Source organism: Anabrus simplex, chromosome 6 (genome assembly GCF_040414725.1).
Source record: "Anabrus simplex isolate iqAnaSimp1 chromosome 6, ASM4041472v1, whole genome shotgun sequence".
Classification (NCBI taxonomy): domain Eukaryota; kingdom Metazoa; phylum Arthropoda; class Insecta; order Orthoptera; family Tettigoniidae; genus Anabrus; species Anabrus simplex.
Window position 1 is genome coordinate 298,052,723 of NC_090270.1, and position 26,672 is coordinate 298,079,394.

At 39.7% G+C, this 26,672-nt stretch overlaps 1 protein-coding gene across 2 annotated transcripts in view; it reads left to right on the forward strand.

The window, feature by feature from the left end:
* The window catches only part of LOC136876480 (transcriptional repressor RHIT), a 143,992-nt gene that overhangs the window by 59,384 nt on the left and 57,936 nt on the right, over positions 1 to 26,672 (forward strand). For both annotated transcript variants that reach the window (XM_067150477.2, XM_067150478.2), the window contains exons 2-3: positions 1,834 to 2,203; positions 23,736 to 23,878. In XM_067150477.2, coding sequence (XP_067006578.2) covers positions 1,867 to 2,203; positions 23,736 to 23,878 — 480 coding nt within the window. In that variant the 5' untranslated portion in view covers positions 1,834 to 1,866. The remainder of the gene's footprint in view (positions 1 to 1,833; positions 2,204 to 23,735; positions 23,879 to 26,672) is intronic.

Genomic DNA, 26,672 nt, shown 5'->3' on the forward strand with positions numbered 1-26,672 from the left:
GGGCGTTACACAAAGCTAATTTCAAATCCTCGAACGCAGCTTGCTGCTACGACCCCAATTCAAACTTGACACCTTTTCTACTGAGGAGGTTCAGGGGTGCCGCCTTATTAGCGAAGTTGGGGATGAATTTCCTGGAGTAATTCACCATGCCGATGAATCTAGCAACCCTTTAACATTTTTGGGAGGGTTAAGGTTACGGATTGTATGCGTTCTGGAATGATCGACTGAAACTCCGTTAGGTGACACAATATGCCCCGAGAAGGACATAGATTGTTTAGCAAACGATACATTTGACAACTTGACTGTCAATCCAGCCTTACGAAGGCGGTTTAGAGCTTCCTCCAGATGTGGTCTCTGAGACAATATCATCTATATAATGGTGCAGATCTTCGAATTTTTGTCGGAGAAGACCCTATCTAAGAGCCTAGGAAGAACCGCCGCGCCCGTGGGGAGCCCAAAAGGTACGTGATTGTATTCGTACAAATTCCAGTCGATAGCGAAAGCAGTCATATGTTTCGATTTTTCTGCCAGAGGTATCTGATTATAGGCTTGGTTAAGATCTAGGATTGTGAAGAAGTTAGCCTTACAAAACCAAGAAAACGTGAGTGTACGCCGGGACGGGCTACTAATTAGAGTACAATTTTACGATTTTATGCCCTGTAGTCAATTACAGTCCAGAAGCTGCCTTGAGGTTTCGGCACCAAAAATGGGTGAAAAATACGCTGACTTGGAAAATTCCATCCCTCAGCATTTGGTCTATGATTTCCTTGAGTTCCTTCATTTTAGGTGCACATAACCTGTATGGAAGAAATCTTACGGGCACCGAATTCGTTCACCTCGATCTTGTATTCAATTAAATTAGTTACACCAAGATTTTCCGAAAACACATCAGAAAATGACTGAGATAATTTCCGAATTGCGAAAATATTACATTTAAGCAATGACTATAGAACTGTACATTAATAAAAGAAGTTTGAAACCTTCCTGTCAAGTTATCTACCTGGAGCTATCACATGTTGAGGAATTTCTGCCATTACCTAGAGTAGTTAGGCCTTCCGAACGATGGCAAGCAGCCCCTGCCACCTAATCACGCCGTACTCACTAGACCAGAGCAATGAAGAAGACAGTACGGCCCAAAAGCGCCCAACTTTTAGAGCATCTCAGGGGGAAAGTTCCAGAACTCTTTATAGATAGGCTAGATGTCTGTACACACCCCCAATTTTGATTGGCTAAGCAAATATTCCTGCTTCGTTAATAACTAAATGAAGAAGGAAGCTATAGGAGCGATGACACCTTTGATACATTTAAAAAATCTACAAAAATTAAGATTTACCACCTTCAAAAAATTGAAATACCCTCCAGAATTCATTGCCCTTAATCCCACCAGAGGGGACACATCGGCCGATGGTAGAGATATCTAATGGTTAAAGGTCCAAGTATCTTGTTTTCCATTAGTTCAGGATTCGTAGCACAGATGGCATTCTAGAAGTCACGCAGTTCATTGGGATGGAGAATGTGTTCCCTCAGTACAATTATTATTATTATTATTATTATTATTATTATTATTATTATTATTATTATTATTATTATTATTATTATTATTATTATTATTATTATTATTATTATTATTATTGCTATCTGATATAAGAGGATATCAGTATCTATGCTAAGTTTCTACAATACAGTAGGCCTAGTAACATTTGAATTCAACTGGAAACCAATATAATTTTAATAACATTATTACTAATATTCTATTTCTGTCCTAGTATTACATTATGATAAATTATGGAAACAAACATGAATCCAATATTTAACAGTTATTCTTCATTTCAGGTTGAATTTTCATCCCAATTTTCATGGGAGATTATGACATCAGTTCCATCGACATCTAGTGATCTACCACCACTGGCAATTGTTTCACTTTCACCATCATCACCAAATCAACCATCACCTCGCGAAAGGAGCATATCAAGAGGTCAGAAAAGGACACTAATTGTGAAAGAGGAAGACGAACTCCTTCAACAAGCCACTTCAGTTCTGGACTCTGTGACAAGGGCGAAACAGCAGCTGTCTGATCTGGATGCAGTTGGTCTGTTTGTTTCCAGTTCATTAAAACAACTAAAGAACGAAGCCCTTGTCATTCAAGGGAAGAGAAAAATATTTGATGTTATACTGAGTCTGCAAGAAGAAGACCTCAGGCTGAGTGAGTAATAAAGGAAGACTTGTTTAGAGTTTTTCTTTCAATTTAATACTGCAAGTTTTTTCTTTATTATGTTACTTTCTTGTAATTTCACATTGAGATAATTTTTCAGATACAACACAGTAAAATTTAAATACTAGCAGATACATGTGAAAGGACAGCAGCATACGTAGTACAGTCATTAAGTTCTGAGACTTGACGCCTGGAGGATAGGCACCCACACGACTGTGCATGTTGCACACGATGTCGCATTACACGGCGTACACCTACACAGAACCACATTCACCTTCAAAATAGTCGCCGTTGGCCGTTAACCACTTAAACAGAACCACCGTTGGCCGTTATGGACGTGGTTTTTTCTGTCGTGGTGATGATGGCGTTTTCCAGGTGGCGGATTGTCGTTTCAGTTGCGGATCGTAAAGGAAACACCGTGTTTCGTCTTCAGTTATTGTCCGATTGAGAAACGTCGCATCATCTTCAGCACTACTGATGAGGTCACCAAAAATCGTCATGCGACCATCACGTTGGTCTTGCGACAGGATTCGTGGCACACTGTGCTGGGTAACACGACACATTTCGAGGGCATCTGTCTGACTTTTGTGGCAAGTACCAGGGCTGACCCGTATTGCTGCTGCAAGATCGTCTACCGATTGGGAGTGGTTAGCACGCACCAACTTTACAACTTCATAGATCTTGCATTCCGTTCGAACTGTTTATGACCGACCAGTACGCACCTAATCTTCCAAACTGTCGCGTCCTTGCACAAAACGTCGGTGCCACCTAAACACAAAACTGCGACTCAATGCGTCCTCGCCGTAAACCTGCAGCATCATTTCAAACGTTTCGGCAGCGGTTTTGCCTAATTTCTGGCAGAACTTGATGTTTGTCCGTTGCTCAACCTGTGACATGTCAAGCTCCGACGGGCGCATTCAAATCACCGTCACAACAACGACGGTACGTCTGCTTCCAACTCAACTGTCTCTTGTAGGGACGAGACACTAACTGACATGGTACCATACCACAGTGCCATCTATGCGCTATAGTGCACAACAGCGCCATCATACTGTCAGACTCAGAAGTTAACGACTCTACTACATATATTGAATTAAATAGTACATTTCTCAGTCTTGTTTTCTTTCCTATTTATTATGTTAATTTATTGTAATTCACACTGGTATTATTTTTCAGATACAGTATAACACAGTAAAAGCTAATTAAAAAATAAAATACTATCACTTACAAATGGAATTAAATATGAATTATGATACATTTTACATTTCCAGCCTAGTTAATGCAAGAAATTAAACATTATGAACATTTAGTCAAATTTCTGGGAACACCACATTTCACATAATTTAAATTTAATTTCTTTTATTCATATTTATTGTAAGTAAGTTTTATTTCAAAATATACTTCCAAATTATGTTAATAATTACATTGTTTATCGACTTCTACTGTCATGGCACAAAACCAGTAATATTAAAATATTCCTGCTGAGTATCTCTTACTCTCCTAGCATCTTCTGCAGACCTTTGCCTCCCGACCCTCTGTAATACTACAATATTCTCATTCCTCCATCCATCAGGAGCAATTACACACTGTTATGTGTCTTCCCTCCCTTCTACTTGCCCTACATATCTTTTATTACCTGTACCTAATAAAAATGTTTGCAGTGCACAGGCAGATAATGTTATGATTTCAACTGTCTGCACAGGAAGCTCAGTTTTCAATAAAATTCTAAATCTGTTACACAATATGCCAAATGCATTTTCTGATGTATACGTAGCCCTGCTCGAGCAATAATTAAATATTTTCTGCTGCTGAGTGCGATTCCCTTTGTAAGACTTCATGATGTTGTCTTGTAGAGGGAAAGCATCATCTGCGACTACCACATAGGAAACTTTGACACTGCTCCCTGGTAATTGTTTTGACAAGAGAAAGTTGGCTAAATTTTTGACCATTATTGTATGTAATGTACTATTTCTCAACACACACTCATCACTTATTCGTCCATTGCATCCTACACCTACATACAGAAATATATATCCTGCATCAACTAGAGCAAGTAACACTATGCCATTTCCTCCTTTGTAATTGAAATAGTAAGAACCCATAACCTATGGTAGCCTAAATTCAACATGTTTTCAATCAAGAGCACCAAAGCAATTGGAAAGTTCCATATTTCTTCATACTGCTTGGATATTTCAAGCCACTCATTTTCTGTTGATGGCATGTGAAAAACAAAAAGTGCTCTGCATAAGTTCCATTGCAGTGTATAATTATAATAATGTAACCTACAAACTCAACAAATAATGCTACTAACCTGTAGCATGAAATCTTTATTTAAACCACAGTTTAAATAAAACAGAATTTGTTTTGAAAAACATTGGTTTACATGTTGCAGAAATTAGGCCTATAGTAGGCCATACTTGCTATAAACTAATGAAAAATATAGATACTGTAGCACATATCCCTGGTACCTACTAAGCATGCTAACCTCTATCAACATAATATGAGAATAATTAAATCTGCAGGCCTACTTTCAAGTATTCATCCTTCAGGCTTTCATATATAGCATTATATGTTTCTGGGAATTATTGTTGAGATAGCACTCGCAAAAATCGTAAAAGAATACATCAAATTTTTGTAGCTTTCTCCAGTTGCCAGGAACCTCAAGGTCAGCACTAATCTGTTGAAAGGGGAAATAGTGTTAATATTTAGGTTTTAGGTTATGTAGGCCTAAATACTACCAAATGCAGTAGAGACAATACGCGACACTTCCGGATTTAGCCTTTTTAAAATGGGAGACAAGTCGCAAGTTGCGCTCCTAGTGGCTTGACCTGAAAATTCGCGCTAAATTAAAATATCAATGGAAATGTATATACGGAAATGGATAAATAAATTACGTCTAGAAAGAAAGTGTTACCGTAAAATGGGGTGAATAGGATCACTTTCACGAGGCACATTAACCTACCAACAGAAAAAATACAGAATTATCCTCCATTTTTGTTTCAGTACACGAGTCCTACTATGTTTTATAACTTTATCCACAAATATTCTAGAATTCCTTCATATTTCCTTGATTTTAACCAATTTGTTAAGTGATCCTATTCACCCCTTGACTGGGGTCAATAGGATCAGGCATATTAATATGAAAGTTATTCGATTCACATCAAATCGGGGTCAATGGGATTGGTTATTTGAGAGTTAAAACACATAAATACATTTTCTATTATAGTTTAATGTTCTGAAATAACTAAAACAAAACTGATTAGGGCTAAAAAACATTGTTGTCAAAGTAAAAAATATCTGTGCCTTCATTAATAAAATAACAACCAAAAAAATGCAATTTAAGTACATTATAGTTCAAATGTATTGTAATGTGTATGTAATGGCAACAACATATATGAAGGAGAAACATTTGTTTTTGTTTTATCAAGAAATGGCATTCTATGAAGGCAGAGTCTGAGAGTGCACATTGAATTTCAATTGGCCCCTTCTCAATATATGTGGATTGTCCAGTTTTCCTATTACCCGAGTATAGGAAAATTCACATATGTCCTCAACATCAGGAAAAGTGTAAATGTAACCAGCAAAATCTGAAGTAACCTTCGGCCTCGCAAAATTGACCACAAATCAATCCTTCTCTTTCTTCTCTAGAACTTGACCAATAAAAGAGTGACTCATACTGGAACTAGTGCCTGGTTTACTGGTCAGAAAGAAAACCAGTAGTCAGTCCCCATTTTCAATTTCATCAACAGGAACTTGTATTATGTTATTTGCATTCCCTTCTGAATTCTGTTCATGCAAACGAGGTTCGGAGATATCACTGTTAGCTGCTGGAACATCCACTTCACATTGAGATTCACTCACGTTGGGGTAAGCGATTTGAGGATCAGTCACTCTCACTACAAGTCACGCTTTTGTCTGGAACAACATCCAGCTTCTTCTTTTGCTTCCGCGCTACGTTCTCTTCATATCGCATGCTCATTAGAAAAGCCTTGAAAGAATCGTCCAAGGATCATTTACCCCATCATCAAATGGCAACACTTTTAAAACTCTTCCCCAAACTGCTTACTTGCAGCTCTTATGCTAACACCTTTCTTATTAATTGCATCCTTAGCCAATTGTATGGTCTCAGGATCATGGTTCTTGTAAGCCCTTGCATATGGATCTCGTTTGTAAGTTCTTGGCATGGTGATCCTATTCACCCCAAACACGCGTACAAAAATTACAAAGCGAGGTTAACCTAAATTTCAGAAACTCTAATAGACGCACAATATTGCCTATTTCACACATGATTCTGGAATATATTTTGATTACAAAATACCAACTGTGATTTCGGGGAATCTAATAGTTTCTGAGATTCAGAGAAAGTTATTTCACTCCCATATATTGTCACAGTGACACAAATGGCGGGAAAATGTACAGGTGTCACGACAGGCAACCCCCACACATGAAATTTACTGGATTCCAAGGAGAAAATAACATATAATTGTATAAACCTGGAAATCTTTAAAAAGAAAGTCGTTTACTACTTGAAAAGTGAAGTCAATAACTTTATCACTTTAGGATCCTATTCACCCCAGTGATCCTATTTACCCCATTTTACGGTACTAAGATATTAACTTCAAAGTTGCTAAAGCAATTCCGGATAAATGTATGAAGAATTATTTAACAGGTTATTATTTATAGACTGAAATTATACATATAATCAAGATGTGAAATGGACTGCTGTGAAAGGGCTTGATATTTCATTAATGCATTACTTTTTTAGTTTTTGAATTCGTGCCTGAACGTTCACGACTAGATTTTTCTTTTTTATCATTTAAAAGCATTGTATCATCATATTAAAACACTTGTCAACACAAATATCGACACATTCCTTACGCACATGATTCAATGAATTTACATTTAATAGTTGGATAATTTTCCATTTAACTTGAAGCCTACTAACAGAAAGAAAGTCTATAAATTTAGCCTCAAAATCATTCAAACTTTCCCTATAAGCAATACTTGCCACAATGCGATTACATTAGGATAAAGCAAATTTGCATCATATTTTTTCAACAAAATATGTACATGTATTAAATCACCCATATTTTCTTCAGTGCTTGACAACGCATTATGGCATTCCAAATGGCGTAACTTGGAACACAACCAGCCACACTCATATGCATATATATTTTCCTGAATTAAAACAAACCCACACATCACACCTACAACAACACATCGGTATTGAAGGTAAACTGCTGCACTATACAATAAAAATATGCGTATTATATTTTAAGCCAGTTAAAATATGGGTCGAGCAGGTCAGAAGATTATGAAGTACTGTAAAAATATCTTTGTTACTGGAAGAATATACATGCAAACACAATATTACTTACATTTTCTTGTCACGAAGGGAACTGAAGGAAGACCGCGCATTCTTCTCTACTTCATAGTTATTGCAGCCAAACACAGCACATACCTTTCCCCTCATGTTGAGAGGAGATATTAAGGAATGACACACGCTACTATTTAATTATGTCAACTCACCGAAAACGCATAAATAACACCAAAAACTTCACACACACATACACGTGCTCTTATGACAGAATCAGTAGTTCTCAGGTCAATCCGCTAGAGAGAGCTCTAATAGCTGTACCTCGATATCTCGCTGAGTGTCGCGTATTGTCTCTACTGTATTTGATACTACAGTATGTTTTAAATAGAAACGATGTAACATTCATATGCGTACCTCCTTGATGCTGAAATAATTTCTCGCATGTTGGTGTTCATCTTTATGATTCGGGGTTCTACCAAATTTAAAAAGCTTTGTGAACTGTAGGTACTTCATACTCAAGAAATTTTTGTAGGATTCTGAGTCTTCAAATCGTAGCTCGTTATTTAATAAGTTGTGCAATTCTTTACAGTCTTCATCACGCTTTTGAATCCATGGTAGAGTCCTCTACCTTCTGTTGTACCATCATAATTTTCTTCTCCTGTGATGTCAAGAAATTACGGCAATATTAACTGCAGCTGTAGTGGCTATCATCCTTATATGTTCGGTGGCAGCCATTTTCTAGCAATAACTTGCCTCGGGAATGGTGTACAACTTCCGTACTAGATTGCATACAAGGCAGTGGAGCAAAAAGTTATACCATCGTGAGGCACCATCTGTTGTACAATAAATGTCCTCGTCTGTTCATGGTTTACGTCAACTTTTTCTCGCTGGTGGCCAGTGGCGGCTGGTGCAGAAAATCATTTGTGTGCTGTAACCCATCCCCACTCCAAAAAATAAAAATATTTAGAAACATACCGGTATGTGGTTTTCAAGAGGCTCTCCACTGAGTTTCCCACATTAAACAAAAACGCAAACAACCCCAACACATACACTCATTCCTCATAAAAAACTATAAAACTATATTAAACACACAATAACACCTGCAATGGCAAAATATTCACACTTGGTGTGGCGCGCAAAAATGGAACTTCCCAATGGTACCAGCATCATTGAAATAAAACCAGCAACGTCGTAATGCAAAATTACATGTTATGTTTTTATAGTGACATTTATAAACTAGACATTTTTAATTAAATAAAATCACAATATCATGTCCTTATTTTGACAGCATAAAAAGTACAATTTTTATAGTTCATCGATTTACAAATGTGGCTATGGAATAGGCAAGTTTGTAGTTTTCTATCCTCTTTGGTATTAAAAGACCTGGCGGGAACAGCTGTACAGTATTTTGTTTTCCCGTTTGCTTTGAGCGACCCCTTCTTAAATACTAACGCTGAGTCAAGGGGGTGCTAGCTGCCAGGTTCTCATATCGGTCGTAATGCAAGTGTGACTAGTGCTGGTGCTGCCTTTCTGTGGTCGAACGAAGAACCGCTGTGAAGTAATGTCTTAGCTGTTGTTTTCACAGCCTATCGGAACACATTCTCCTGTATCGGAAAAGTTGGGCACGCATGCGCAAAAGGCAGAGTTCTTGGTTTCTGGCTAAAAGCTTAGAACTTCTCGCTGAGCTGTGATCGCACAGCACCCGGCGTGGAGTGCACCAGTAGTTACCTGGTTGTGAGGGGAGTTGAATAATTTCCTATTGCTGACGTCTTTTTCAATGCACTGTATTTGATTGTAGATAATATTTTAAAACTAATTTATTTTTACAACAGACAGTGTGCTGCAGCACTTCAGCACATAAGGTACGGCCGCCCCTGCTGGTGGCACTAAACGTCAGACTTCAACTCTTGTAGGCCCAACTATAGTCCGCAATTAGAGATACGACAACATTGCACATTGTATAGGCTACTATGATGCAGTTCTGCTATTTCCATTCCCATTATATTATAATTAATATATTTGTATTTTCAAGTACTTACAAGGCTGTAAATAATATCTGTTACCCCTCGTTCGTACGACATGCTATTTATGAACAATAACAAGCGCGATCGACCACATAAATAACTATTTGAAAATGTTTTAACAACAAATGATTTTACAAAACAGCTCCCAGAGCTTAATCATTGGAGAAAAGGAGCTCCCAATTTCACAAGGCATACAAGCCTTTATTGTGTGAAGACACCCTCTTTGGTATACACAAGGAGAATGAGCTCGCAGATTGATAGGCTCTTCATGGGCCTAATATTAAGAGCAAAACACCTTTTAACTCAAGCCTGGAGGGAAAAAGAAACCTTCATAGTTTACGAGCTTTAAACATTTGACGCTTGCTGCCCCTATTCCACAGGGGAGCAACAAAACCCAACCTCCGATCGGAAGGATTGAACATAAACTTGAGCAGAATATCATATCACAAGGCCTAGAGAAAATTAAATGAAAGGTTCAATAGGAAATACGCCTAACACAAGAGAAGGGAATGCTGAACCCACTCAAGCAGTCTCATGACAAGATCACAATAAAATCTAATGGGTCAAAAGGCCTGGTGATACAGTGAATACCTTGTAACTAGGAAGGGAAAATTAACAACCAAAAATGCAAAAAGAAGAAATATTATTTCGGTATTTAGAAAAAGTCGTAAGAAATCAAAAAATGGAAACGCGAGTCCACACTCGTGCATCTTTATAAAATTACACCCACTAGGGTGGTTGCCTCTGTGGCTTGAAAACTTAGAAAACCTACATTTTACTAAATTAAATTAGAAAAACTTACATTAAAATTAAGTAAACTCTCCACAACACTAACTGGCAGACATGGTCGTGAAGATGGATGATTAGTAGAGGGCCTATTTTACGGCGAATAAAATCTTAAATTTCATTAAAATGCAATGCGGTATTATTTCACATAAAAAAGAAATTCAGTATGATTTCACATAAAAACACTACAGATATGAACAAGGGAAACTGGAGGCTTTCATTTTGTACCTTTTTTTTTTACAATAGTTACCATTACTTGCAGTTATTACAGGGTGGGCAAGATTAAACTGGCCCGGAAAGTATTTATTAGACTGGCGCAGAATTGTCCCTTGTTAATGAACAGGAGAACTGCCCATCACAGGAAATGCTGGAAACCATAATTTCGATGCACCAATCGGTTGCTGTCACATGTCTGTGCGTGCGCATCTCCAGCATGCTCTCTCGCGGCTATGTTGCCATTATGCACCAGAAAATCCCCATCAGTACGTCGAAAAGCCGTTGCATAATTTGAAGATTGGTGTGTGGTGTACAACGCTTGGTGTCCGCATCGTAACACGATTCTTTCACCAAACTGTTAATGCTAACCGCTATGTCCAGACGCTGTTTAATCCATATGTGGATCAACTCGCTGAAGATGAACGACTGTATGGATATTTGCAGCATTACGGAGTAACAACACATACTGCCTTGATGACCTTCTCACGAGTGCATGAGGAGTTCGGTGAGGAGAGGGGCCGTGCAATCAACTGGCTACCTTGATTGTCTGATCTCTCTCCTTGTGATTTTTACCTGTGGGGCAAATTGATGTGTCAGGTATACTCCAATAACCCTCATACACTGGAAGAGCTACAGCAGAACATTGAAAACGCTATTGCAGCGATCCCTCAGACAGAGTTGCTACGCGTGTCTCACAGTTTGTTTAATCGAGCACAGCACTGCATCAACGTCAACGGTGGCCATTTCCAGCATCTTCTGTGATGTTCAGTGACAAGGGTTAAACCCACATCAGTTCTATTGTAAATATTTTCGGGGCCAGTTTTATTTTGCTACCCGGTACTTACCTGTTGTATAGAAAACAATGTTAAAATTACCATCCCTACTCGAAAAGATTAAGCACGATTTCTACGACTTCCTTTTCACTGGAAGCGATATAATTACGTGCTATGGCATCCCACCTAACCTGACGAGTCAGGATCCAGTTTGACCTTCAATGCATGGCACTAAACTTTATGATTTAGTGTTGTTCGTTAAATGTTGTACAAAAATTCGAAACTTCTGAAGAAAAAGAAAAAAAATGTCATAAGAAATCACAATTTGACATGGAACTGTACGTTTCATATACCGGTACAACAAAATTTCACGAGTGTAAAATGATAGTGTTTCAGTCTACGAGGGCTTCAAATAGATTACATGTGCTTTATGTACAATATATCCATGTTTCGCAAATTTGTCAATCGTGAAAACTATGTATACCGGTACTTATTTAGAAAGTTAATGTGCCGGGCTGAGTGGCTCAGACGGTTAAGGTGCTGGCCTGCTAACCCCAACTTGGCAGGTTCGATCCTGGCTCAGTCCGGTGGTATTTGAAGGTGCTCAAATACGACAGCCTCGTGTCGGTAGATTTTCTGGCAAATAAAAGAACTCCTGCGGGACTAAATTCCGGCACCTCGGCGTCTCTGAAGACCGTAAAAGTAGTTAGTGGGCCGTAAAACAAATAACATTATTATTAGAAAGTTAATGTCTGCTAAATATTTTATTATAGCTTCGTATATGTTTTCTCTGTTTTGACAAGGAGACACTGAATGTTTAAGAGCTGAAATCTCATCACAAATATGGTTTGTTCGACGCCTTTATCACCCATCTTGTAGGCTCCAGCCAACTTGTGGTATTAACATAAATTTACCGAGCGAGTTGACCATGCGGTTAGGAGCTCACAGCTGTGAGTTTGCATTCGGGAGATAGTGAGTTTGAACCCCACTCGCGGCAGCCCTTAAGAGGATTTTCGTTGGTTTCTCATTTTCACACCAGGCAAATGCTGGGGCTGTACTTTAATTAAGGCTAATTCAGGTATAACGGACTAGTATAACTTGGAAACAATTCTCTAAACCCATGGGTAAAAAGTGGAAATACCGAGCTCGATTAGTAGGTGTTATTATTATTATTATTATTATTATTATTATTATTATTATTATTATTATTATTATTATTATTATTATTATTATTATTATTATTATTATTGTTACGGAGTTTTCCGTGGTAGGTAGAGGTGAAAGAAGGTGCGGGTGTGAATGGGTTTCAAGCTACGAAATTATAGGGCAATATAAAATTAATTTAAAATTTAACAAGGTTATATTTTCTTTTCGAAAACAAAGAAATAACAATCATGGCAGGTACAAAGTAGCAATTCAAAAGGGGTTAGTTACAATATTTACAGAATTTGGGCTTCGCGCCCTGACTTCACAATGCTTGGGCAATCAGCTCAGTTTTACCCCAAACACAAGTTTTAACAGAGGGGGAGAAAACCCCATTCATACCTAGGAGCCCTTGCTCCAAATTACACTGAAAAACCTCCATGAGGCATACAACCCAGAATTTTCAAAAGAGCCACACGCTCTCAAAATTTAAGCCTCTCCCAGGCCGCACTAAACTCCACCTTCAAGTTGTCCTCAACGGACATAAACACAGGGGTAAAATACCCAATCTACTGAGGTCTATTAAAAGAAAAGCAGGTTAATTAAATGACCTCTAAAATAACAATTTGAGAGGAGGCGAACTTGCACTCCTAATGCACTTTGATTAAGACCTACTTGGCACTAGGCCGTTAATACAAGGGCTAATCCCATGCTAAAGAGGTGACTTAAGAAAAGAACAATTTGTTTTACATTAACGAAGAATAGGTTGAGAAAATAAGTTCACCTCAAGACAATGTGAGTGGGAGCTCGAGAGGGTTAGCACTCTCTATCCCAATATGTCGTTTTAAAAGAGAATATATGAAAGGAGTAGTTACATTTTAGGAAAAGGTTACATGGTTGAACGCTTAGAACCCGCCCCGAAAGTTAAACTGCTGAGCTAGCAAAGAAAGAAGTTATTAATCGGCCATTACCTTGTGTTGAACGGCTGGAGAAGAAAGAGGCGCTTCCCGCCCCCTGCTATGTACTTAACACACTGAAAGATGGAACAGAAGTGGCCGAGAGACCCAAAAATCAGCAGTTTAAATACTCTCGCGGAAGTTTCTAGGCGTTAGGGGAAAGAAAACACCCTCCCACAAACTCTTTATTGGATAGGACCCCGCAACAGATTCAAGTTGGGGGAAGATACATCTGATTGGATATAAATTAATTGAAGAAATTCGGGATTGGATACATTCATAACAAGGGGAAGAAAGGGGTAAATATTGCCAACTTAAACAATGATAGAAAGAAATTTAACAAAGAACAAACTCTTGAAATTAAATTTTCTCCAAAAAAATAGTTCTTTGACTCCGCACTAGGTTGCACTATTGTAGATCTTCAGTAGTGTCCTCTAGAAGAGAAAGTTCACACTTCTTACTTCAAGCGAAACAAAAACACATCAAAAATGACACAGTTCAAAAACTCAAAATTTTCCACGTGGTGACATCTTCTGAGAAGGTAAAAAATTAATACTGTCAATAAAGTTCAGACTTCCTCCAGCAGAGGAGTTTCACCTGGCGCAATTTTTAAATTAGCGGAGTGGAGGTGTACCGCCCGGTACAATTATTATTATTATTATTATTTGAGTGGTGTGGCTATGAAGTTGTTTATGTCTATCTATCTATTATTATTTACGTAATTATATCATCATCATCATCACCATCATCTGTTTACCCTCCAGGTTCGGTTTTTCCCTCGGACTCAGCGAGGGATCCCACCTCTACCGCCTCAACGGCAGTGTCCTGGAGCTTCAGACTCTTGGTCGGGGGATACAACTGGGGAGAATGACCAGTAACTCGCCCAGGCGGCCTCACCTGCTAATCTGAACAGGTGCCTTGGTGGGGGATAGGGAAGATTGGAAGGGATAGACAAGGAAGAGGGAAGGAAGCGGCCGTGGCCTTAAGTTAGGTACCATCCCGGCATTTGCCTGGAGGAGAAGTGGGAAACCACGGAAAACCACTTCCAGGATGGCTGAGGTGGGAATCGAACCCACCTCTACTCAGTTGACCTCCCGAGGCTGAGTAGACCCCGTTCCAGCCCTCGTACCACTTTTCAAATTTCGTGGCAGAGCCGGGAATCGAACCCGGACCTCCGGGGGTGGCAGCTAATCACGCTAACCACTACACCACAGAGGCGGACTACGTAATTATATACGGACTTTATTTGGTATAAATCATAGTTGTATCATTCATTATTTGTGTGGTGTATGATCTCTCTTGTGTAACAAAACATGTGAAGTTGTCACGATACATCTGTTGGATGGATATCAATACAACTTTTTTAAATGTAAGAACACATAATTAATAGCATGTAATTTATTATTACCTGTAAATAAGATGTATAAATCCAATGCAATGTTGTGCAGCACAGGGTAATAGTCCAGAACAACGCACCTTTGTCGCTAGTTTTATAGAATGTTTTATCCATTTGTACATCGGTTGTTGGAGACTCGAGAAAATACGAGAAAACATGTTGTGTCACTTTTCTAGAAGCCTGGCCAGGCAAGGTATATAAAGAGACAGTCTTGGATAGTAGAGTTGAGTGGTTAGTGAGAGTTGTTAGTAAGTGTGTGAACTCATGCAGTGATTTTGTTTTATTGATAGTTGGTTGACATACTAATGTGGCAGTCTTCTTCTTCTTCTTCTTCTTCTTCTTTGAGATAGTTCAAGATGGAGGTTCATCAGTGTGTGTGTGTGTGTGTGTGTGTGTGATATGTATATAATTTGTAAATAAAACAGTGTACACTTGACAGCATCTTGTGTGTGCGTCTTTCTGAATACGATAAGGCTAGAGCCGTTTCCTTCCCACTCCTAGTCCTTTCCTGTTCCATCGTTACCATAAGACTTACCTGTGTTGGTGTGACGTAAAACCAATTGTAAAAATAAAATTACAGAAATGATACACTAAGGCAGGGCCTCTCAGGGTGCATGCGCGTGGTGCATGCGCTGTGCACGGTGCAAAAGACGACTTGGCTTGGTTGACCAGAGTGCAGACCCCCACTCCTCGATTTGGAGCAATAGCGCTGTCTCTCTCTTTCCCCACGCCTGTCTCGCTCGCTCCGCCTGTCTCCCTCTCCCCCACTTGCGCCGTAGCGCTCCAAATTCTGGCTGAGTTGAGCCGAGTATAGCCGAGTAGAGCCGAGCATAGCCGAGTAGCCCCGAGACGAAGCGTTGATCCGAGCCATACCGAGCGGCACCGAGCGGCACCGATGCACAGTGCACGGAGCTCTTGCGCCTCGCTCTGCACGCGTGAGATTTTGGGCGTTTGAGAGGCCCTGCACTAAGGCATCAAAACCACTTATAAAATCTTCTTTTTGGAGATCCAGTGTTCCTTCTTTCTTCTTTGGATATCCTCTCATCGGAATTTAGGTGATTATGATGCCTGTTGTTTAAAGGGGCCTAACATGTAGATCATTGATCCCCAGAATTTTGGATCTTATGTTGTCTGTCAAGTGGTGTACTACTTCTTAGGATGGTGGCAAATACGGGAACTTGAAGGGCACTACATTACAAGTCAGTCTGGGAAATCACAGAGTCAATTTTGTAACAGTGCCATCTGGTTGCTTACAGTTCTCATGGGCTCTAATGCCCATCTCATCGACGACTAGTGTTTGTATTAGATTGCAGTCTTTTCATGGGATGGCACAAATCTGTTTCTGTTTTAACTGTAGCTATGCCAGTTTGCATGGTTAAATATGTCTGCTGTATTATTGCTTATCACTTTTTGGCACGTTTAATGCTAGTAATACTCTAATACTTGTTACCTATCCCTAAAATGCTTAAGGCATTTTTTACCATTTTTAGGTCATATTTAGGTATTTTAGGGCATATTTGCTTGCATATTTTGTTTTTCTTTAGGTCATAAACTTCCGAAACCCTAATGATGAGGGTGTACCTCAGGTTGCTGATAGTTTTACCACCCACTCTGAAGTCATCTTGCTATCCATGTAGGATGAGGATAGTGCGTATATAACAACTGTTCTCAGTGTTTTCAGGAAACGCCTCTGGGGACGTATTTTTCTATTTAAGTTGATTTCTCAAACAAAAACTTAAGTATTCATGATAATTGTGGAAGAATCAGGGCTCCCTGTTCTGTCAGAATTACCAGTCGTGTATTTTCAGGTGTGATTTATCTGGTACTCTGTTCATTTGTTTGTCAAGTTTGTACTTATTAGAGTATTTTCTATGAATGTGTTGCGATAATTGTAATGTTCACGTCAGTTAAAGCACAGTAAGGCTTAAGATGGACCTTGTGGACTATCGAATTGTGATGTTATGAATTCAAAGACTTACAACACGATTTAGTCTCTTTGTACCTTGCGAATTTTGATGTAATATCTCTTAGCCAGTTAAGAACAGTGCCTATCCTATCAATAAAAGTGGTGAAATTGGTACCTCCGCTGTCACTATGCCTTGCAGTGGGAAGCAGTGGTGGCTCGTGGCTGTGGCTGTAAAGCTTCAGACTCTGGGTTGGGGGATACAACTGGGGAGGATGACCAGTACCTCGCCCAGGCGTCCTCGCCTGCTATGCTGAACAGGGGCCTTGGTGGGGGATGGGAAGATTGGATGGGATAGATAAGGAAGAGGGAAGGAAGGTACCATCCCGGCATTTGCCTGGAGAAGAAGTGGGGAAACCACTTCCAGGATGGCTGAGGTGGGAATCGAGCCCACCTCTACTCAGTTGATCTCCCGTGGCTGAGTGGACCCCGTTCCAGCCCTCGTACCACTTTTCAAATTTCGTGGCAGAGCCGGGAATCGAACCCGGGCCTCTGGGGTGGCAGCTAATCACACTAACCACTACACCACAGGACAAGATTTAGGAACTACGTGTTGTTTTTGGTTGTTTTGTACTCGTACCTGTGACTGGCGGAGGGTCCAGCACGTGACCACGATTTATTGAATTTAATGTTTCGTCATGACCACTTAAATAGAGCACTGCATCAATTACCAACTGAAGGAAAAGCCTATTTAAATGTACATTTTCACTGAACTGTACAATTACAATATACACTCTGGCATTTTCCTTCAGGACATCAGAGATCGTATTTTGGTTTGTTTCCAATGTCTTGAAATCTAGCTGCCGTATTTTATGTTCTGCAGAATCTGAGTGCTTATATAAAGAACGTTATGTTCAAAAGGGCTGAAAATCCTTCTTTATTCCAAACGGTATTTTTATTGATAAAAGGCAAGCAGGCCCAATAAAACAACTTCTGTAGATCTGGAAAGGAGCACAACCATGGAAATTCCTTAACCGACGATCGTTTGAAACTAAGATTGTAAGATTTACCGGAATGTTCACTTCTTTTGTAGCACACATTTGCAGTGATTCAGTAGGGCGATCAAAACGTAGAATTTCATTCTGATCTTCGTTTCTCCAACGTAACGTGAAAATGGTGTATATAATAAAATGCACACTATGTCATAAATAGGATACATATTTAAATAAAACTGCACAACACTACGAATGAACCACGATTCGTAAGTACTCGTACTTCACACAGGATGACGCAGGGAAGACGAAACATTCCGCTCTTCCGACAACTTCACTAGCACATTCCGCTATGTGGAAAATACGCGGGTGACATCACGGTTGTCATGGCAACCGCCAAGGCCAAGCGCTAGGAGGGAGCACTTGGGAGGTAGAGGCAGCTGCGGAATCTCTCGTCTTCACTCAGTCTCACGCACCGTACTGCGGCCGACAGCCGGCGCTTTCGTGAGTTCCCCTGGTTCTCATCAGGTGATGAGGTGCTTCAAACGCCGTACAATAAAACATTTTCTTTCCGTAAAACCAACAAATGTCATAAGAAACATAAATTTAATTCATTATGGTAAAAATAAGTGATGAAGTGGCACTTCACCTGAAAAGCCGCCCCTCGTGGGAAGTTGAGTAGCTTTATGTCCAATTGTGCAATGGCCAATTAAATGGTGCCAAGAAGTTTGTGTAGTGATGGCTTTCCAAACTCTAGTTACATTGATCTATGGAACAACGGGGAGTTTAGATGAAAAAGTAAAACACCAGAACTGCTGCCGTGTGGAACTAATTGCCTCCTGCCACTCTTCTCCATACCTCTGGGTATAATCATGAATTGTCTTATTGAGGATTCTGTACATTTATATTGAAGTTTCATGATGATGATGCTACTGGCTCCCTGTTCTGTCATCTCTGATGTCATCTCTCTATTGCTCAGACCTTGCATATTCCGTTTGACTTGATCTGGATTGTGCCCAAAGGCACCACCTTCTGGCACATTCATTGGTTGCAACCTTGGATGTTCATATTCATTTCCAAATGGCAACAGCTGTTGTTTTTTCTGCTGGTCTGTTTCTGCATCATTAAATATTGATTCTTTATAGTACAGTTCACAGTATAGCCTAAGCGCTCGACAAGCGAGGACGTATTGAGTAGACTGTCCTGGTAGTGAAGGAGGGGAGTGACGGAGGCGAGTGTAAGAAAGAAGTGAGGAGTTTTAAGAAGATGATTGGTGTTGAAAAATACAGCGCAGTAATAGGGAGAAAGAAGGAAGAAGAAGTGAAATTAGGAGGGAGTAGAATGGTATTGGGAATGAAGGGAGAGATGATGCTGACAGCGGCGGTGATTATAGTAATGTTATGGATCGGAGGAGTTGAATTGAACCCCGGACCGAACTCCAGCGGAAGTATGAGTTGGGAAGGCGTTGAGCTAATCAAAAGAGTTGTAAAAGAGGTGGTTGAAGAGGTGTGCCCATTTGAGCAACTTAAAAATTTGATTCAAGAGCAAACGAAGGAGTTCGAGAAAATGAAGAAATGGTTTCGAGAGAAGGCAGATGACACAACAGCCAAAGTGAGAAACAACACCGAAGAAGTTGCATCATTAAGGGAGAAAATAAGAAGACTAGAAGAGGAAACGCTGAAGCTGAAATCAGAAGTAGAAATCAGTACACAAAATCAGAGAAAGAAATGCCTATTTTTATATGGTGTGCCCGAGGAGAAGAGGAAGGACAAACTGCTTACAATTTATAAAGTGGTGGACCTAATTCAGGGGAAAATTAAAATTAATTTCACTGAAGTAGACATAGACGATGTGGCGAGAATAGGGAAAGTAAAAGGAAATAGGCCGATTAAAGTGCAACTGTTTTCCACTTTGATGGCCGATATACTGATGGGAAATGCGGGTAATATACAGAGGGAAATAATATGGATCAGGAGAGACATGGGAAGTGAGGGATCAGGAATGCCAAAATTCTTAAGAAGCATATGATCCGGGCCAGACACCAAGGTTTGGGAGCTTTTATTAGGGGACAGGAACTTGTAGTGACAAATGGCTGCTGGAAGAGGATTTGGACCGTGACCAAATTACTGGATCTGGAGGAAAAGATGACACAGGAGGAAGATACGGAGATAAGTATGGGAAAGAGAGTGGTAGAAAGGCAAGTTATACACAGCAATGTTAGAGAAGACGGACAAGGTGATAAGGAAAATACCAAGGAAAACAGGAAGGTGAATGAAGAAAAACAGAGAGTGGAGCGTAGTGAAAGTGTGTTCTTGAATAGTGAAGAGCGGTGGACAATGGGGTGGGAATAGGAAGGTTTAGGGATACAGCTACGTGCAGAGCAAGTGAAGAGGAAAATCAGAGAAGTGAATGCAGTGAAGTAAGGGATGTGCAGAATGAAAAGGACAACGCAGAGAATTGAACTGTGTTTGAGCAGAGGAAGCATGTCGGGCCTAGGAAGGAACAAGAGCAGTGGCGTATGCTGCAATCAAGACATGGGCTATCACTAGACTTAGGTTACCCATTTTCAATAGTTGCTTTAGTGAACGTCAAGCCTTAAGGGTTTTGAGCTGCAGCTAATAGCCATCGGAGCAGCCTGCTGTGTTAAGGATGGTTCACAAGCCCTAGCCTCTGCTACTGTCAATACTCAACACCTGATCAATGTAGATGGTAGCCAACGAATCAGCCTCCTCGTACTCTTAATTCCCCTAGCTCGGGGATTGGATGCTTATGTCGTCTTCACCATTCATTTCATCAAGTCACCATCAAGCCTTTCCAGAGGCTATGCGTTATTATTATTATTATTAGTATTATTATTATTATTATTATTTCTTAATCCGTTTGTCCTCCAGGGTTGGTTTTTCCCTCGGACTCAGCGAGAGATCCCACCTCTACACTCAAGGCCAGTGTCTGGAACGTGAGACTTTGGGTGGGGGGATACTACTGGGAAGGAGGACCAGTGCCTCGTCTAGGCGGCCTTCCCTGCTATGCTGAACAAGGATGTTGTGGGGATGGGAAGATCGGAAGGGATAGACAAGGAAGAGGGAAGGAAGCGGCCGTGGCCTTAAGTTAGTTACCAACCCGATATTTGCCTTGAGGAGAAGTAGAAACCACAGAAAACCACTTCGAGGATGGCTGAGGTAGGAATCGAACACTCCTTTACTTAGTTGACCTCCCGAGGCTGAGTGGACCCCGTTCCAGCCCTCGTACCACTTTTCAAATTTCGATGCAGAGTCGGGATTCGAACCCGGGTCTCCGGGGGTGGCAGCTAAACACACTAACCACTAAATCACAGAGGTGGATATTATTATTATTATTATTATTATTATTATTATTATTATTATTATTATTATTATTATTATTATTATTATTATTATTATTATTGTTGTTGTTATTGCCGGCCCCGTGGTGTAGGGGTAGCGTGCCTGCCTCTTACCCGGAGGCCCCGGGTTCGATTCCCGGCCAGGTCAGAGATTTTTACCTGGACCTGAGGGCTGGTTCATGGTCCACTCAGCCTACGTGATTAGAATTGAGGAGCTGTCTGACGGTGAGATAGCGGCCCCGGTATAGAAAGCCAAGAATAACGGCTGAGAGGATCCGTCGTGCTGACCACACGACACCTCGTAATCTTCAGGCCTTCGGGCTGAGCAGCGGTCGCTTGGTAGGCCAAGGCCCTTCAAGGGCTGTAGTGCCATGGGGTTTGGTTTGGTTTTTATTATTATTATTATTATTTTGCTAGTTGCTTAATGTCGCACCAACACAGATAGGTCTTATGGTGACGATGGGACAGGAAAGGGCTAGGAATGGGAAGGAAGCGGCCAAAAGGAGAGAGCATATTTGTCTCTGGTGAGACCCCAACTAGAGTATGGTTCCAGTGTATGGGACCCTTACGAGGATTACTTGATTCAGGAACTGGAAAAAATCCAAAGAAAAGCAGCTCGATTTTTCTGGGCGATTTCCGGCAAAAGAGTAGCGTTACAATAATGTTGCAAAGTTTGGGCAGGGAAGACTAGGAGAAAGGAGACGAGCTGCTCGACTAAGTGGTATATTCTGAGCTGTCAGTGGAGAGATGGCGTGAGAGGACATCAGTAGACGAATAAGTTTGGATGGTGTCTTTAAAAGTAAGAAAGATCACAATATGAAGATAAAGTTGGAATTCAAGAGGACAAATTTGGGCAAATATTCGTTTATAGGAAGGGGAGTTAGGGATTGGAATAACTTACCAAGGGAGATGTTCAATAATTTCCAATTTCTTTGCAATCGTTTAAGAAAAGGCTAGGAAAACAACAGATAGGGAATCTGCCACCTGGGCGACTGCCCTAAATGCAGATCAGTAGTGATTGATTGTCTTCACACTACTGACACAAAAAAAATTAAGGTACAGCCCCAACATTTGCTTGGTGTGAAAATGGGAAACCATGGAAAACCATCTTCAGGGCTGCCGACAGTGGGGCTCGAACCCACTATCTCCCGGATGTGATGCGAGCTCACAGCTGCCTGCTCCTGACCGCACGGCCAACTTGCCTGGTATTATTATTCTTTTGTTTTGTTTATTTTCCCTGTTTTTTTGATCGTTTATGCCCATTGCATGCCAAGGTCTATGGATCACTAATAAGAGTTGTTCATGGCCATATGGCAGTGCATATGGGGAATGATTGCCCTTTATTGTCAGTTTATTTTATTTGGATAGTTTTTTATTGTATGTCATTCAGGCTATACCAAATTTGAACCATGTATTGAGTGGAAACCTGTGAGGTTCAATAAATCTAAATCTAAATCTAAAAGAAAAATCTAAATATAGTACAGTTATTAAGTTAATGGACTGGCTGCATTATGTTGCTACAGTGCAATACAGTAGATAGGTTGCACCATGAGATGGTGCTGTGACAGTTTGAAGCTTGTCCCAGCTAGGGACAATTGTGTACGTAAAGTGTAATTAGAACTACAGTCTCTGTTGTGAAGGTTAGTTCCCTGTGAATGTCAGAATGCAAAAATGTCTCAGTTTGAGCAGTGAGCAAAAGTAGAGTTCTGGCAAAAATTATGCAAATCTGCTTGTAAAACCTCAGAGGTGATAAAGCCAGAATTGTCTCTATCACCACAATGGAAAATACTGTAACAAAACAGATCAAAAGGTTGAACTGGTTTTTGACTGACTGAGAATTATGCACATGGAGTTCATCCTACTAGGATTAACTGTAAACAAGAACAACTGCAAGGAGATCCTTCACTGTCTATGTGATTCAGTTTGCCACAAGCAACCTGAGCTGTAGTGGCGGAGGAATTACCTGGTTGTTATTACACGACACCCCTGCACATCATTCTATGCCTGTCCAAGAGTATCTGGCAAGACAACAGGTCTCCATTTTGCCACACCCTCCATTCTCATCTGATCTCACAACATGTGTGGAAACAAAGCTGAAGCTACATGGGCATAGATTTCATTCCTCTGAGCAGGTCACTGCTGCAACAAGAACAGTTGTACAGGATCTTCTTGCCAGTAGCTTTCAGCATTTTTCCCATCAGTTATGCCAATTAGGCAGACATGAATACCAGCCAGTGATGACTATTTTGAGGGATGATGTTTAGCTATGTAAGTATAAGCCATGTTGCATGGCTGCCTACACTGCAAGTGCCAGTTCACAAACTTACTCACTGTAGTAGTATAGTTATTGAGCTCAAGGTCACAGTTCCAGTATCAAAACTTGGAGGCACACCCACTTTCATTGTGTCGTCTATCAGGTGGTTGGGTACATTTTCCCTGAACATGTATTCTGTATCTACTGATACTGTCAATCTGCAGAAACTGAACATTTTGGGTGAATTGATGTTTTTCTTTGGTAGAAAACACTGTTTCAATTTTAATTCGCTATTTGAAAAGAAAAGTTGCAGGTGTATTGTCACAAATTGGAAACATTTGAATTAATTGTGTGTGATTTTTTAAAGTTGACTGAATACTTTTTGTTTTTATTGTCCCTTAGAAGTTGATTCATCCAGGATCATGGCTTACAAGGAAATTATTGTGAAATGTGAGCCAGACTGGCATCTAGAGGAGGAAAATAATGAAGATGAAGGAGGAGGAGAGGGAGAAGAAACTGGAGGTGAAGAGGAGGAAGAAGATGGGGTAACTCAAACTTCAATTTGTACCTAATATTAGCTTGATATGTACATAACCAACATTAATATTGGCTGAACAGCTCTGTGTGGATATTATGTACTTATGTGTAAAATAATGGTTTTACTGTATTATTTAACCTAAAGGTCAATACTTCAGAAACCTTATTGTGAGAAGTCAGTTTATTCCTTGTATTGAAATTGCTGTTTTTTGAAATACAAATTAGGTAGATAAAAATGTTGAAATCTCTGCCCTAAAATGGTTCATTCGTAACATTAATTCTCTTTGCTGACATTGCACCAACAAAGACAGGTCTCCTGGCAGCGATGGGATAGGAAAGGGCTAAGGCTGTGAAGAAAACACCTGTGGCCTTAATAGAGGGGTAGCCACAGCATTTGTTGAGAAACCATGGAAAACGTTTTTCAGGGCTGCTAATAGTGGGGTTCCATCATCTTCCAAATGCAAGCTAATATCACAGCCTGAGCCACATGTAAACCGTGTATGTATCAGTATAGTTTGGGCTTTGTGTGTTGGGCATATAATGTGCTGGCTGCATTTTATATTGAACAGTGAACTTTGTTGGTATCCTAACAGGACTGATGATGGAACCCGGGTAATTGAATATCCAGGTGCCTGTTAAAGCAGTTATCTAAAGTTAATATTCCCTGGTACCAGTTACATCAGGTATGGATCCAAAAACCTGGGTACCTGTTACACACAGTATCAGTGCTTATGTGTATTGCCTCTCCAAGATTGCTTCTCTGCTCAACCACCTTTCTCTCTGTGCCCAGAACATTAATTTAATTGTTTGAGTTGTCTTTATATAGAAACCAAACTTCTATAAAAGCATAACTTGAAGGTTGCAGCATTTAAAAAAATACATATTAATTTATTAAACACAATGTGTACAATCAAGTTTTTTACCACTCTGTCATTTCTGTGATTAGGGATTGAGGTCTGTTTACACATTCCACTAAATGGTATTTAGAACATGGATTATTGCATTTCTTGCAGACGCAATCCTCCTTGGGTTCATGGAATGCCTCATTCTGGCAAATCCTTCCATGAAACCCGTGGACAGCGAATCGTGTATATACATGCCGAAGCTTGAAATTTGGTCCCTTCCAAATTTCTGACTTCATTGCATCAGTCTCCATTATTTCTTGGGGTATCTCGTCGGCTATTTTCCGTCTCTCCTCGATGATAGTTTTATATGCATGCATTTCCGGTAGACCAAAAATGTGCTATATGTCTTCCATGAAGAAGGTTTCCTGCGCTATTTTATAGGCGTAGCTATTTCTTGAGAATTTTGATATTGAGAGAGCTCTCTTAATAAATCTTGCTTTGATGCTTTCTCGCTTTCTGGTACAATCAATTTGTTTCGTTTAAAGTTTGTCAGTTTATTGGAATGTGCAATTTTTGCCCCATAATGCCTTATTTTTATTAAAGAGAAGATTACATGTGTAACCATTAGGCTTAAGTGTAAGCCTGACTAATTTTAAAAATAAAAGTACATATTCTGAAGACTAAATAATAGTCTATGACCAAAATACAATTAATCCAACTCATTTAGGACAGGGGGCACATATATATTCCCTATAAGGAAATCCCTCCCCTTTATTATTATTATTATTATTATTATTATTATTATTATTATTATTATTATTATCATCATCATTATTATTATCATTATTATTATTATTATTATTATTATTATTATTATTATTATTATTATTATTATTATTATTATTATTATTATTATTATTATTATTATTATTATTATTATTATTATTTGCTCTAAAGAACATAAACCGGTCTTCAAAGAACATACATGTACATTGTTGGAATCCTCTCCCCCCCTAGTGAGATGCAGCTAAATGGCTTTAATGTTTTGCAAATTTGATTGTACATTATACATTCACTACATAGATTCATATACACTTTCAGCACTGTTTATTAATGCTGCATCATCATTTATTATGCAGTTAACATACACAAAAATGTGCATACAGTTATCTCTTACTATACTTCACAAAAGGTTTTACCCTCTTAGAACATATAGTTAGATGGTATTTTTCACAAAGCTTGTTACACAGTGCACAAACACAATTTTCATTTTAATTGTGAAATTTCTTGTTTTGGCATTTTTAGTGATGGAATCTGTGGATTGCAAGCCTGGTGAGAACGTTTCTTAGGTTCTGATTTTTGTTCGCCCATCTTCTGTCAATCATTGCATCTGTAGAGTAGATGTCTAGGGGAATTTCTTGGCGTTTTTTCTTCCAGGTCTTGATAAGCATCCTTGCTGGGTTGGTGGATGGTAAGGGTAACTGGAGTCGTAGTTCCTCTACATACTGTAGAATGGCTCTCTCGCTAGTTCCTATATGAGTCTAGATGGGGCTGTTTTTGCTACTCCTAATGCTCTTTTTAGGTATCTGACTTTTACTTTCTCTGTTAGGGATTGTTTTTCCCAGATCACTTCTAGGTGGTATGTTAGGACTGGGCTTAAATTCGCATGGAATAATGTCATGGCTGTTTGTAATGAGAGAGGTGTTATATTCTTTATGTCATATATTCCCCTGATGGTGGCAGTTGCTCTTTCCTTGATATGCATCCTGAAAGAGTTGCATGCTGTTTGTAGGGCTATACCAAGATATTTTGTATGAATTTACTACATCTATATATTTCTCTTCCAGTGTCACTCTATCTTTAGCTGCTGGTTTACCCCCTTTTTGAATATCATGTGCACTGTCTTGCTCTGATTGATCATTAATTTGTTCTCCGTCGCACAATGACATAATTTGTT